The sequence below is a fragment of the Schistocerca gregaria genome, chromosome 3 (genome assembly GCF_023897955.1).
Source record: "Schistocerca gregaria isolate iqSchGreg1 chromosome 3, iqSchGreg1.2, whole genome shotgun sequence".
Taxonomy (NCBI): domain Eukaryota; kingdom Metazoa; phylum Arthropoda; class Insecta; order Orthoptera; family Acrididae; genus Schistocerca; species Schistocerca gregaria.
Genome location: NC_064922.1, coordinates 281,189,280 through 281,205,445, shown reverse-complemented (window position 1 = coordinate 281,205,445; position 16,166 = coordinate 281,189,280). Strand labels below are relative to the sequence as shown.

The following is a 16,166-nucleotide window of genomic DNA, read 5'->3' as shown; positions in this document are numbered from 1 at the left end:
AGGGCCCCTGCAAGCAACACAACATGGCATGGACTTGACTAACATCTGAAGTAATGCTAGAGGAATTGATACCATGAATTCTGCAAGGCTGTCCATAGATCCGTAAGAGTATGAGGAGGTGGAGATCTCTTCAGAACAGCACATTGCTAGACATCACAGATATGTTCAATAATGTTTATGTCTGGAAAGTTTGGTGGCCAGCGGAAGTGTTTAAATTCAGAAGAGTGTTCCTGGAGCCACTCTGTAGCAATTCTGGATGTGTGGGGTTTCACATTGTCCTGTTGGAATTCCCAAGTCTGTCAGAATTCGCAATGGATGTGAATGGATGCAGGTGATCAGACAGGATGCTTATGTATGTGTCACCTGTCAGAGTCATATCTAGACATATCAGGTGTCCCATACAATTCAAACTGAACACCCCCACACAATTGTAGAGCCTCCACCAGCTTGAACAGTCCCCTGCTCACATGCAACATCCATGGATTCATGAGGTTGTCTCCATACCTGTACACATCCATCTGCTCAATACAATTTGAAATGAGACTCGCCCAACCAAGCAACATATTTCCACTCTTCAACAGTCCAATGTTAGTGTTGATGGCTCCAGGTGAGGTGTAAAGCTTTGATTCATGTAGTCATCAAGGATACATGAGTGGGCTTTTGGCTCTGAAAGCCCTTATCAATGATGTTTCATTGAATGGTTCACATATTGACACTTGTTGATGTCCCAGCATAGAAATCTGCAGCAATTTGCAGACAGGTTGCATTTCTGTCATGTTGAATGATTCTCTTCAGGCATTGTTGGTCCTGTTCTTGCAGGATCTTTTTCCGGCTACAGCGATGTTGGAGACTTGATGTTTTACTGGATTCCTGCTATTCACAGTACACTTGTGAAATGGCTGTATGAGAAAATCTACACTTCTTCAATAACTCAGGGATTCTGTGTTCCATTGCTCATGTGCCTAACTATAACACCCTGTTCAAACCTGCCACTGTAGCAGCAGTAATCGCTCTAACGACTGTGCCAGTTGTTGTCTCATATAGGCAATGTCGACTGCAGTGCCGTATTCTGTCTGTTTACATCTCTCTGTACTTGAATATGAATGCCTATACCATTTTATTTGGCACTTCAGTGTATATGCTAGTGTCAGTTTTAGTATCATTACATGTGTCTGTGCACTATGCACTGATCAGCTGCAGATGACTGGTTGCCCACCATTGCTTTTAAAATATGTAATGTACTGATAAATGTTTGTCAGAAGTGCAGAGTATTGGTGTGTCCTCGCACCATGAAGGAATCCATTATCACTGGACAGTACCTAATGTTGAGAGATGTTAACAGAACTTGTTTATGTCTCAGTGGCAGTAAGGGGCACCAATGTGCATGTCAGCTAATTCCTCTGGATGGTAATAGCTTTACTGTCCACAACTTTTAAATCCTTCTGCTGCTCCATCTCCTAAAGACACAGCTCCTAAACTTGAACAGCAGGGTAGCAACATAGTGGATACCTGAACAATATAAAGCCATGAGAGAATCTTTTATGAGTGTCTGACTTGTGTCCATTCTTTCTAGTGAGAAATTAAATTACATATGTTTTGTTAATCATCATGAATCCTTTCTCACGTACATTACAAAACAGAAGGGAAAGATGGTGAAATGGAATTACAAATAAGAAAGCATCTCATTTTCTTGAAGTGTTACTATAGCTGTTTTTTCATAGTTTTAATTTCTTATTTCTGTCAAACATAAAATAACAACCTTTCATTTCATGAACTATGTGGTAAGTGTTCACATCTGTATTTTGCTGTTCATCCTCTGACACTCACAGGTATCACATATACTGTAGGGGAGTGCTGGGGAACAGGGAAAAAGTATGACAAGAAGATGTCATATGTAAGATACCAGATAAGTGTTCGTGGTGGGCATATAGAAAGGAAACTTATTCAAACATAAATTAAAAGAGGGTAAATGGGAAAAGTGTAAAAATTAAATTAATTTTTGAATCATACTGCCATTTCAGTGAATCGGTGTAAATTTTTTTAAAGTGAAAAGTGTAAGTAACATTTTTGTGATATTTGGAACATGTACTACTCTTCTCTCACAAATATTACTAAATATCATGTAGTGGAAAAACAATTTTGTCACTGATGTTCTTGTCTCACTATATCTATAAACTTGTGGATAAAGAACTATACTGTTTAAATTCTAATTCTAGAATTTGTCAATAGTAATGCACAAAACATAGTTTAACATATTTCTGTAATCTTCTACAATCAGTACAATGGTCCTTATTATCTATGTTGAATTCATGACAGTAGCTCTGATTGTTTCACTGTATGATGGAGACAGAAATAGTCGAAAAGTTTTAATGTTGCCAATTTTTCTGAAAGAACAAAGCAATATGATGTCCTTTTCATATAAAACATGAAATTAACCCTTTAATGCCTTCTGTGAAAATCTAATGATTTGTGTTCATTTGTTTCTTATCTATGGCATTGCTAAAAAATAAAAATAAAAATAAAAATGTCAACAAGAAGTTACAAATACAAAAAAGTGTTCCATCCTACAAACAGTTTGGCTTTCAGTGTCACAGATTTGTTCTTCAAATTCAATAATGTAATTTTCAGTGGCAGTTTAAAATAGCACTAGAGGGTTAATTATTGGTGGAACAGAAAATTCATCATAAAAAATTAAACCTTAAATGAATTATTTCAGTGAGTAGATTATCTGATATTTTACTTCTGAGTGAAGTTATACATTAAGAAATGCTAAAAATGTTCAGATGTGCGAGGGCTGTACAAACAAGTAAGATCCAATTGTTTGCAAAATAGAAACCACAGTGAAAATCAAAAATGTTTTATTTGCAACAGTTAGCTATGCCTTCCAGTTACTTCTCTACATAGCCACTGCTTAGTGCTATACCGACTTTCCAATACCTTTGTCATAGTACTACACATAAGCTTTCTGTCAAAATCATGGTCACCTGGGAAACCAAGTGAAATTTGTGACTGGTCTGAGTACTTTATGGTAGGGAGGACACTATGCATTATCTTGGATGGAGAGTCATCATCAGATGTATAAGTACTCCAGAAATATACTACAACCCCCTATGTATCGCTCACGTAAGGACTGTGAAGATAAGATTAGAACATTTACTACACTCACACAGGCATTCAAACAATCATTCTTCCTCCGTATGTGAATGGAACAGAAATAAACCCTAATAACTGGTAAAATAAGGTGACCTTCTGCCATGCAGCTCATGATGGTTTGCAGAGTATAGATGTAGGAGCAGATGTAGACATAGAAGGCAGCTATTTGGGCTTTCTGCTAATTCTGTGTGCTGATCTGCACATTGTTCTCTGTGCCAAAATGTTGCCTTCATAGCCAGCAGTTCATGTGAGCAACGATTAAAATCGCAGGGAGCCAAGCCCAGGTTGTATGGTGGATACTCAAACGCTTCCCATCAAAAATTCTGCAGGAGCATCCTCATTGATTCTGCAGAGTGTGGCTGAGAATTGTAATGAAGAAGGAACTGCATAACAGTTGCATCGTTTGGGCTGCATGAAACCAGGCGAAATGTCTAACAGACACTGATACCTGGCAGGAGACACTATTTTCTGGGCATCTTTACATGCTTATTGTGCACTCAGAACTGGAAAGGGCAATGTGATGCATCAACGGGCATACGAGTTACACAGTCCAACACATCTATCCAAAGTTTCATCAATTTTTCATTGTGGTTTCCATTTCATGATTGATCAGACTTTACTTTCTGAACAGCCCTAGTACAAAAGTTGTAAATTCCTGCTAGAAGATGACAGGTCAGCAGAGCCATGGGCAATCTTTTTAGAATATAAAATGAACATTAATCACTACTTCTGTTACAGCAGCTTCACTGCCATACAGAGCAAGGAAGAAGATTTCTTTCCTAAAAAAAAAGTGAGGACACAGTGAGGAACAGAACGTAAGCCAATTTGTGAGCTCTTCAGGGGTCAACAAAGTCAAATTATCAAGTGCTTTTCTGCCAACACTATCATTACTTCATACAATATAGATTTAAATATATTACGCTTCCCTAAAATAAAATAAAAACAACACTGTATATGGTGGCTACGATACTTCATTGTGACATTAAAGTGAATTTTAGTGTATTCTGAGCAAATTGCGTACCACTCAACTACAAAAACCCCATACTAGCTCTGATAATAACTCCCTTAAATATCAGATTTTTTCTAAATCCATTTTCGTGGTTGCAGCTTTATTCCATCATAATTGTGAGCCATAATGTTCATACATATTGTTTTAATAAGCATTACTTTAGGATAAACACAACACTTTTTAAAAATGTTTTCAGTTGGTTTTGTGCTGAAATTCAATACACATTATGTTTTATGGGTAAGACTTTCTTACAAGAAGAGTCCTTACCATGAAACTCTAACTATAATGTTCCATCTCAGTTTCATTTTCTTGATTGTACCTTTATTCACCCTTTGAGCTTTTATAACTATATATTTTCAAGCCACACCTTTTCTTGATAATTTTCCTCAATTAATTTGGTTTTCATATCGACTATTATGAGCTGTTTCTAGCTCTATGTCATAATCTCTATAAATCCATTCTGTATCTTTATATTTCAACATCATTATTTTCTTTTTTGCCTTTCTATAGTTCATATTATCAAGCCAATCAATTCCATTTATTAGCTGCTCAAGTGGTAAACAAGAGCCTCTTTGTATCTTATATCATGTCAGGTTCCAATTGGAATTAACATTATGGTTAATCATTGCTGGTTATTAAATGATTGATTAACTCCTGCTGTAGCAATTCTTGAGTCCATCTTTAATCCATCTAACGACTTTTACTCTTTATCTTCAGTTTATTAGAATGATCATCATTTTTGCAACTCCCCAGTGAGGCACTCACGAAATATATATATGGATTTTTAAACAGTCAAAAAATACATTCAAGGTAATTGTGCACTCTCCCATATCTTGATAGATAATGATAAAGTGGGTTGGATGATCTGATATTCTGAATACAAAAGACAGAGGAAAGGAGAAGAAGAGATAGAAATGTAAAGAAGGATTTCAGTAGTGTGTAATGCTGAGCAGAGATGATAATCCTACAACATTTGGTGTGTGTGATAGCTAAACAGTTGGCCTTGAATCAAAGAATTTTCAAATTATAAATAAACTGAATCTGAATGCCTAACAAGGTATCAGCCACAGGCATCTCAGATATCATCGGAAAAAAAAAAAAAAAAAAAAAAAAACCAGTACCATCGATGAATCATCTACAGAGTGTAAAACTGATGCCATATAATACAGTTAACATTTCAGATCAATATGACTCAATCAGTGGCATAAATTCATTTTCTCACTTGTATTGTGGCTATTTCTCTTTCTTTTTTCTTCTTTTCCCTCTTAAACTTTTGTATTTCCTTTATTTGACTGTTTACTTTTTACTCTTCTTATTTCTGACTTGCCCACCATGCCACTACTAAATTTTCAAATTAAATATTCTGTCCTGTGCTGTCTCCCTTGAAGCAGGGTCCTGAATGCCCTCCCACTGATTTCTTGAAAATGATTAATGTGAGAGTGGAAAGTACACTGAAGTTTTTCTTACCCACTTCATGAGTAATTAATTTATTTTGTAATCAAACAACTATGGTAGTATTCTTGACATCTTCCTGAAAACCTTTCCACATACACCTATCTTAGGTAAGATTGTTGTGTATATATAATTTTCTTTAGCTTTTTGTTGACTGTTGAGGACATACACTTTTCAGGGGTAATAGTTTTTGTTGGACATGGCTACTAACTTCGGGTTCAGTAATATTATCTGTTCTGTTCCTCACTGATATATATACAGATTTATATGTACACATATTAATGGGTACACAAGGCTATATGTATCAGTAGAAATTGATTCACATACCGTAGGGGGTTTCCTTCTTCACCATATAAGGTTCCAAAGTATTTGTGATGCCATTTTTTGTACCTCCAGCATGAGAGATGGTAGTAACTGTTGTGTAAAGAGGAGAAAGCGTCACCTCCAGCTGTATGGAGCAATCCGATCCACTCCATCCCATCTCACAGTAACATTTATTCACATTGGTGCAGACCTGTGAGAGAAATAAATTTTTCTGAAAATGGTTATGTAATTGAACTTCACTGAAAAGATTTTGAGGGCATATATGTTGAAAAATATTTCAAGATGATGAATGGTTGGATGATAAATAATTTAACTTCTCTATGCATAAAAAGAAAAGAAAAAAACCAACAACATTTTAAAGATTCACTTTTTAGTGTAACATACAGTCAGTTGGGATCTCAGTGATCTAATATTTTATTCTTTATGTCATCATGAATGATCTGTCACAGCTATACACACGAGCTTATGCATTTGAAAAAACTGAACCATTGAAATTGGGAAATAGTTTGAAATAAAACATTTTACTTCAAATAAATTGACAGCATCCGTGGAAAAAGTAACTCTTTTAATTGTGTAAATCTTACTGAAAATTTGTGAAGAAACGATACCATGATTTATGTTTGTCTCCGTGGAAATGGTGAAAGAAGTTTACAAACAGCACCACTTTTGTGGCTACTGCAAACGCACTAGGTTAGTGTCACTAGGGATGAAAGAGTAGTATTTTTTGAGCACACTGTGTACAGTGGAACACAACACTGAGGAGAGTTACATTCCCATTTTTTTTAAGGGTCATATTCATACTGCATTGAGGAATTAACAACTTACCAGTTAAGGAATTGTTCTGCTAACCAAAAATGCCCAGCTCACCAGCTCATGCAGCTCGTTCAGATTTTGCTACCATACAAAGTACAACAATGCTGCAAAGAGTGCTGAGAGGAATGCATTTAATGTATGATGTGACAAAGAGGGGAAACTGTGGTGGATTTGTTCAAGAGGTGTCCTCACACTCTGAAAGAATATACATAATGCCAAGGTTTTGGTTTTAGAAGAAATATAACTGTATTATTTTGTATGTAATAATCTACAGGATGAAATATAATTGCAGCTCCTATGTGAACTACAACATATAATACATTAAACAAGTGTGAGGTTTCTGCTACTGATTTTTCTTCAGCACATCTTGTGTCTTAACTGACAAAGGCTGCTACCATTCAGCAAAGAAAGTCACAAGAGAGCAAAATTTCTGAATGATACAACACTACCAATACAAACTTAAAATAATGTATATAAATAACTGCAACTCATTTTGTTACGATATTTTAGTGTGTAGGTCATCAGTTTAAAAACCAAAAATTTACACTATATTATCAATAAACTCAGCAGCACAAAAAGTGAGAGGCATGTGAAAATAAACTGAAAACAAGTGTTGTAAGACATGCATATTTCCATATATCTCACTGAGGAATAACTTGCCAAGTATATCAAAAAGAATGCACAGAGGCTTATCATGTCAAAATGCACTAGCAGTGCAATACAGTAACTACATCTGAGCTACTCCAAAGGCATGTGTTGATACTCACCCCATGTCCAGAACATTCTTCACTATGGTGATTACTTGGGCATTTATTGGGATCAATGTGAGGATACAGGCTAGTACACGTCTGATTCAGACAAATCTGTGAAATGAAGAGAGCAAAAATGTCATAATGAGTACTCACTTTACTGCACACAAGTTTGTCTCAATTACCAATGATTAGGCCATAACAGATTCCAAACAAAACACAAATTCACTAAATTGCAAACAACCAAATTTTTTCTGTTCTGTCCTATAGTTTTAATTGTGTTTTAACAATTCATATACTTGCTTTCTTGAGAAAGGTTATTCAAGTAAGATTGTGACTCAGCCAAATATTGCACTGTAATGAAATGAAATCCATCTTATAACAATATTGAGAATAAATATCAGATCTCATGATTTCAGAACTGAAAGTTATTGAACAAACTTTAAAATGTTGCTAAAAATAATATTACAACCAACAACTACAGCCAGTAATAATGGTTTACTCAATGTTGACATACATCCATCTATCATGTAAGGACATGTACTGATGCAGGCAATGAAGCCGAAATAAGCTTATATACCAAAATAAAATATCAATCAGTACACTGTTTTCCAATTCTCTGCATAATTATTATTACTATTATCTAATTAATCAGCTGGAAGTTAACATGTGTCTTTTATTAATTCTTAATCTATCTCTGCACCAGGATTTGTCTAACTTTTTCTAAAATCGGTGGGTATTAGTGCATATTTAAACTATGTATACATAATGATGACATCCATAAAATACAATCTGTCTATGGATGGATAATAAATAAATTTTAGAAATTTCTTCGATGTCCCCTCACATATTTTTCCTCCATTTTGTACTTTTCCTTCTAAGTTCCAATTTCTTATAATGGTGCTGCTGTAATAATAGGCACTGAAATGTTTTCTTTTGTCTTGCTGCATCATATGGCATTACTGTAATTGTACCTCATCATAAAATTATTGAGTCTCTTGTGCCCACTTGCTGATGTATTGCCCATTGTCTTTTGTCTCAGGACCTTTGCCTGACAATTCTTTGATTAAAAGATGTTGGCCTAAGACCTCTAGACAAAACCAACAGGCTAGACATGAGTACTTTATCAGTTTTAATCAATAAAATATCTAGTTACAATATAGTTTCAATACCAAAAACTACATCTCATGTGTAAGAACAAGATTTGTCACTGTGATACCTATAGTAAAGTATAGTATGCTTTTGAATGTAAGTTTAATATACAGGACAAAACATAGGAAACTACATATCAATCACTGACACGGTAACAATTAAAATCAAATTTACAGTAATATTGAAGTTTGCTCTTGTCTTCTATAATCCTTTAGATTGCACCCCTTGGCATGAGATGTTAGGAATAACTGGGAGACCAGTACACAGACATCTGTGTTGCACTTCATAATAATGGGCCCTTAAAACCTGATATATTTCAAAGTATGGACTGCATTCTTTCCAGGTTCAGCAGACTGCCAGATTATTTGTGATATAATGCTGCTTTTACTTGCAATATCCATTTCCATATAAGTTTTATGTATTTCAATCATAAAATAAAATTTATAAAATTGTGAACTTACCAAACTTTCTCCACATGGAGTTCCATCTTTCACTAGACCCATTAAAGGAAGTCCTGGAGAGTCAATTGCACCACTTGTTGCCCTACGGAAGGAATTTTCATGAAAACTAGTATTTCCTTTAACACAACAAGTTAAAGGGTCTAAAATTTAAAAATAAAATATATCAGTCCTGTAAATATTTTCAACTGAAAACGAAATGGTATTATGATAACAAATGACCAATGTTTATGCATAAGGAGGGAAAAAAGTAAAGTCATTTGAAGGAGGCAACAACACTGTCCAAAATTTCCACATAGTTTAACAAAGTGCATGATTTGAAAGGAAGAAACCTATCTGATCATTATACATGACATCATCAAATGTTATTTAAATTACTTAGGTTTGTTACATGACAAAGTGTGGCTTCCTTTCTCCTCTGTTCTTTAACAGTATACTGTATTCCTATGATGCATCTAAAGGATATTTAGTGGTTTACTCCTTGTAACAAAATAAAACAAGGAAAAAGGACCACATTAACATTTGTCTGAATTACCTCTATTTTAAAGTTATAATGAAAGTCTCATATCAAGGAATTCAAGGCAAAAATCAACAATTTAACTTTCTGATAATGTTATCTGTCAACCTCCTGATGCACTCCTTGATCACTTTCCTCAAATGTCTGCCTTGAACTATTGTCAATATTGTGAAAAGGAAATTTGCTAATCACCATATAACAGAGATGCCGAGTTGCAGATAGGCGCAGCAAAAAGACTGTCACAAATGTAGCTCTTGGGCAGTAAGGCCTTTGTTGAAATTAGACGACAAACACACACATACACACTCACATAAATGCAATTCACACACACACACACACACACACACACACATGCAGTCTCAGTGTGGCCTCAGTTGCCTGAAACTGTAGTCATGCGTGTGTGAGTTACACTGGCGTGAGTGTGTATGTGTGTGTTTGTTGTCTAATTATGATAAAGGCCTTACTGGTCAAAAGCTATTTTTTGTGAGTCTTTTTGTTGTGCCTATCTGCGACTCAGTGTCTCCACTATATGGTGAGTAGCAACTTTCCTTTTCACAATATTGTTACATATCATCCTGGATTTTCTATTGTTTGATTTTTTCCTTGAACTTTTCACATGCATAGTAGCAGTAAGCTGCCTGATAAGTGTTCCCTTTAACCAAGGCAAATTATTTATTTTGTGAGCAGGCAAATGTAGTTTTTATGTAAGGCCACAACAAATATAATGGACACAAGGCAGTATCAAAATGTAGTTCCATGGAGACCTTCTGGGTAATTGGTTAAAGTATAACTCAAGCCAAGCATTCATCTAGATGGATGTGGTAAACCTGATTTAACCAAAATAAAATTGACTGGCAGAACTAATTTTTAAAAGTGTAAGATATGATCAAAATAATCCTTATGTCTACAGATTGACAAGTTGTTCATCAACCATCCTTTGTGTTGCAGAATTTTATAGTTCTCTCTTGCATGCTGATTGTTGTTGCCTGAATTCGAGAAGGTGTTATCTCTTAGAGATGACATTTTTTCAAACTCAAGCAAAATTTAATAAAATTTGTTTATCAGTTCAAACTGCTACATATTGATCTACAGATGAATAGTAGCAAAGCAGACATACTATATAAAATGGTCACATCATTCAGAGTGTGTACTGTGCCATTCTGCCACGTAAAATATGATGTATTCTCAACATGTAAAATATGATGTATTCTCAGCACGTTGCTGCAGATGCTGCACCCCAAAATTTGTACTACTATGCTGTTTTGGATGTGCAGGAGGGTGGCAGGGGTGAAACCCTTGAGGGAATTGTGGTAGACAGTGCAGGAGGGAGAGATGCACTCAGGAAATTGACAACTGACTCCTTGTGCTGGGTTTTGGACCCACACTTTTCTAAAGCTCAGTAAGGGCATGAAGCGATACAGCAGAGCTTCAGATGCTTTATTTTAGATTTGTTCTGCCAAGGATTGTACCTGTCACAATTGCAGAAAATTGCTTAAACTGCTGCTGAACCAATGATATCGGCATAATTTACCACAAGAAACAAAGCATGTCAAACAAACCTAAATTACCTAGCAACTGCAAAGACCAAACAAAGTATCTCCAAACTTAGATTAAATGTGCATGCCACACTCGGACTTGAGTCTGAAACCTCTGCCTTCCACAGGCAAATATTTTACTGACTGAGCTACGCAGTTGCAACTCATGACCCACCCTCACAGCTTTACTTCCATCAGTACATCTCTCCTACTTTCCAAACTTCACAAAAGTTCTCTTGCAGGTCTTGTGAGACTATTACTACTGGTATGTAATTTATTATGTTTTTTTTTATGAAACATTTATTTACTGTCTTATCATCCAACTGAAATGATGGAACACAAGATCTGTAAAAAAGAAGATAAGAAACTGAAGAAATATACAGAAAAAAGGAAGGCAGTAAAACACATAAAAAGTAAAAGGTAAAGGAAGAATTAAAAAAAAAAATGATAAAATGGAAGGAGAATGGTGAGCAAAGTGTAAGATATTATCAAGCAAACAAAGGTGACAGGGAGGGGAGAAAGGCACTTGATAACATGAGACATTACCAGTACTCTGGGCATGAGGTTCACAGCACATGTTGGTGATAAAGCCCTTGCTTGGGAATGGTGGCAATGAACATACTGATAAGCATGAATATATGCTGCACCTAAAGTATTGTCATGAGATAATACAAAAAAACTAAATCTCAAATACAGGCTGCACTACTACATTTATGAGAAGGCTCAATTAGACAGTATTTTCAGTTGCATCTCTCTCCCTCCTCTCTCCTTCCCACATAACTAAGAGTGACTCATCACTGAATACTAATACTATGTACATGATGCAGGCACTAAATTGTGTTGGCAATCCTACCTAACAATTGAGCAGTGCAGAGCAATGATATTACCATAAGCTTTGTGCTTTGGGTGCGTATGGAAATGAAAATCAGAGAAATTCGTGACACAGATTCTTGTGAATGTTTATGTATACAATGTGAGCCAACAGCACAGACAAAGCTGGTTCCCCATAAGATACACAGATGGCACAGGCATGCATACATGTGATAATCTCAAAACCAACAACAGTGTGCCTTAGGGGCTCATAGTTCTCAGCATCTCAGTCTATATCCTCCCTCTTTCCTTCTACCTCATAACAAAGGATAACTCATCTCCAACAGGACAGGTTTTATGTACTGGGACTTCTAGTGATGTGACTAATTTCAGAGGCAGTGTAAGGCAGTTCAAAGTCGAGAGCAAGAGAAAAGCTGATCATTCTGTTTGTGAGTGATGTTTGGAAAGAAGCGTACTAGTTACAAAGCAAAATTTAAGATTCAAATTATCAGCAATGCAAAGCAACACAGAAAGTGGGAAGCTGGACACAGATGTCATGTTGTTGAAAACAATGTTTGTTGGTTGTAAGTAAATGAAGAGAAACTCTTAAATAGTTCAAAAAGCTTGTGATCACTTTGAGGGCAAAAGTGCAAACACCTCAATGTGTGAAAAAGACTTGCCTGATGTTGTAGCTCAAAAACAGGAAGTGTGGAAATGCCATTACAATGGAAATGATTTAAATTGTAGGCTGCACAATAGGACACAAAAGAAAGATTTTGCCAGTGGAATTTTAAGTTTTATATGGGTGTGCTCCACAATTTATGTAACAAAATAATCTATCTGTTCATCTGACAAAACAAAGTTCCTTTTTCTTCTTCTTCTTTCTTTCTTTCTTTCTTTTGAGAATAGCTACTGTGTTTATGAACAAGGTATAAGTCTTTGACAGTCTACAAAAGTAGCTGCAGTAACCTGTAATTGTATTAATTTCAACCCACAGGATGCAAGTACACATCGTTTTGAAACTGATGATTTATGATCTAAGAAAAAAACCTTTATTATTTTCAAGCCAACATTTAAACAAAAAAGTGCAGCCTATATTTGCACAAGAAGAGCTGCCAATCATCTACATGATGAAGTAGCATCAGTCGGCACGGTATAATGCTGCAGAGAAAACATGAAAAGGGGCATTAAATGTTTATGATACTCTTTCTATTTCTCTTGGTTAAGAATCTGTAGTTTTATAGGGCACAAATGTAGTCACTTATTTTATACAGTTACAGTTCTTCCACCACCTTTCAGGATTTTAGTCCATGGTTTTCATAACTTCAATTCCTTCAGTTTTTATAAAGAGTGTCCTTTTTTAACAGAAGTGCAGTAGAAGTAGTTTAATAATTCAACATATGTGGTAGCTATTTTATCTAAACAATAATGATGTAAAGAACATAATTGCTACTTACTTGCATTCATATTCAATTCCTTTGATGGAAATAATTGTCCTGGAGTATAGCTGGTCTAGTCCAGGTACAATGGGATATCGGTTTCCTAACTGACACTGCAGGGATCCACAGCGAACATTCCTACAGAAGTAATACATATGTAGCTTGCATTATTTAACAGCAACCACAGAAATATTAGTAGGGTGTATGACAACAACTACATGTAAAGTTTTACACCATATATACGACTTTGCACCTTAGAGTGCACCCGTTATAACATTTACTTATGTCACAAAGCACAAATGATCTTGAAAGAATGAAATTTTGATGAGAATATATGTTCCTGCTTCATGATATTATTGATTTACTATATGGATAAACAGAATATGGACACCTCTTTGCAGGTTTAGTTTTAAGGAATCATTAACCTATGACAACTGTGCCAACACAAAGAAGAACTTACAGCAAATGATGAGAAATAAGTTAAGTGCAAGGTACAGATTCTCTCACTCCCTACTATGGATCATTCTGTGTCAAATCAGGGACATTTTAGTGGATCCTAAGGTGACCATTTCAGAATTTAGTCATTTTGGTAAATGGACACCTAAGGTACATGCATACCTACATGTCAGGCTTTTAGTAGGTGAAATTTGGAGTGATTAATAACACTGCAATTAGACTTCAGAATTTTTACTGGTTCTAAAGAGAATAGAGGCTTCAGAAGATGTAGGATATAGATAAATATTATCAAACTTATTTCAGAATGCTTTTCTTAAAATCTTATTAAAATTATGTGGCACAACTACCATAAAAGACATTTTGTTGTAAAATAACAAGACCATAATGATGTATGTTTTTGTCCTATTACTCTGCAACTAGTGTCAACCTAATGATCTTCTTCCCACAGAATTTTCACCATAAATAATATACAATTTATAACAGTTTATTTTGTTTTTTCCCCTACAACAAACTGGATTTTTTTTCAAAACTCTGGGCTATCTACAAAGGAAGTATTCAGATTTAAATTTTCTGCTACTGTAACCAGAAAAGCTATTAAAAGTGTCTGTTATTTTGGAGCCAAATTTGGTCAGTTCATATTTCATCTAAATTAATTTCCTCATTTCTCTGATAATTTTTTTCCTGTGACATTTTATAATGTTCCAAACAGAACTTATCTCCCGCAAGGGACACTGTCTTACTGAAGGCACCTTCAGTGCTGGGCAGGAGGGTTTACGTGTTTCTGATGAAGCCAAGGGCTGTGCTGGCAGTAGCACAGTTTCCAGCAGGATCATCCAATCTGAAGTGGCCTTGACAGAAGAGAGAGGGAAAGAGTGTCCCACAACATACGGTAGGGAGAGCTCTACATGTGTAATGAAGTTAGCTTCCATACAGGTGTGAACATGACACAAATATTGTTCCTCCAGGTTGAGGGTTGGATATGGGCTGATAACACCATACTGTAAAAAAAAAGGTACTGCAAAAACTTAAAAAAGCCTTGACTATAGCACGCTCAAATCTGAGGACAATGCTTCAGCCTGGAAAAATGGAAGAAGTGGACAACAAAATTTTAAAATGTAAGAATGATGTTGTAGGGCTACAGGAAATAAGAGGGAAAGGCTTGCTCTATGGTGAGACAGAGGAAAGAATCAGCCAAGATGAAACAGGGGTCATAATATGCAGGAGAGCTAGGAAAACTTTATTAGAATTTGAGCCCATAAATGAAAGAATGTGCAGATTACAATAAGAGATAAATTTAGGAATATATCAATAGTAAATGCACATAAACCAATGGAGAAAAAGGATGATATAATAAAAGAATGGTTCTATGCAGACCTGGGAAAAAGTATGTTGCATAGTACCTAAGAACGATTTGATGTTAGTAGTAGGAGAAATATGGAGGAACAAATATCAACTTGGAGTTTTTGGAAAGCATTTATTGCATGATGAAAACAATGATAATTGAGCTGTAATCTGCCACCAGTACCCTGTTGACAACATGTCAGTGGTCGGTACCATTGCTCCTCTGATGGCCATATTGGTTGAGCCCTGTCCCGCGCAGCACTGCTGGTACATGCTGATGCCTCACCAGCCCATTGGAGTCTTCATTCCACTGGCTGCTGCTGTGGCTTTCCTCATCTGTTTCCAACAGTATACGTGTGCCTCACCAAATGGCTCCAGTCGGTTGCCAGGTTTGCTTTCATGGACAGTGGCTGGTCACCTCTGACCCTGCAGTAGCTCCTTCTAGGACCACTCCACAGCCTGGCCATATCAGTCTGCACCACTGGTGCCACTGTTCTCTTGCAATTTCTTTTTTGTTTCATGCTTGCTATCTGCCCACTTCTTCACAGCCAGGCCTGGACAGCCCACCAAATTTGTAGATATTGCTTTACAACATAATGTCTCAGGTTCTGGGGAAAAGGGTTGCAGCCCCTCATCTTTGGATATCATCTGTACCAATCTGAGGCAGACATCTCCCCCCTGTGGCACCCACCAGCTCTGCAATCCCCTTCTTTGGTTGGCTCCACCAGTCACAGCTGAGGAATAGCTTGCAGGATCTTTTGACTAGTAGCAAGTAGCTCTGCCATCTTTTTCTTAAATAGGACGGGAGGCCTAGTAGACATTTGCTCAGATCCAGCCCAAGTGCCAGCTGTATCCCGCAGCCCATCCATTGGGGATTCCAACCAAATCTACACTGCACCACACAACAATGCTCATCCAGCCGCTACCGGGAATGACACTTTACACTGAGTGGCCAACA

At 36.3% G+C, this 16,166-nt stretch overlaps 1 protein-coding gene across 1 annotated transcript in view; it reads right to left on the bottom strand.

Moving 5' to 3' along the window:
- Window positions 1-16,166, bottom strand: part of LOC126354274 (disintegrin and metalloproteinase domain-containing protein 22-like) — a 901,625-nt gene that overhangs the window by 146,595 nt on the left and 738,864 nt on the right. Inside the window, exons 15-18 of the mRNA XM_050003815.1 lie at window positions 13,430-13,549; window positions 9,114-9,195; window positions 7,519-7,614; window positions 5,942-6,128 (exon numbers count right to left, since the gene is read on the bottom strand). Coding sequence (XP_049859772.1) covers window positions 5,942-6,128; window positions 7,519-7,614; window positions 9,114-9,195; window positions 13,430-13,549 — 485 coding nt within the window. The remainder of the gene's footprint in view (window positions 1-5,941; window positions 6,129-7,518; window positions 7,615-9,113; window positions 9,196-13,429; window positions 13,550-16,166) is intronic.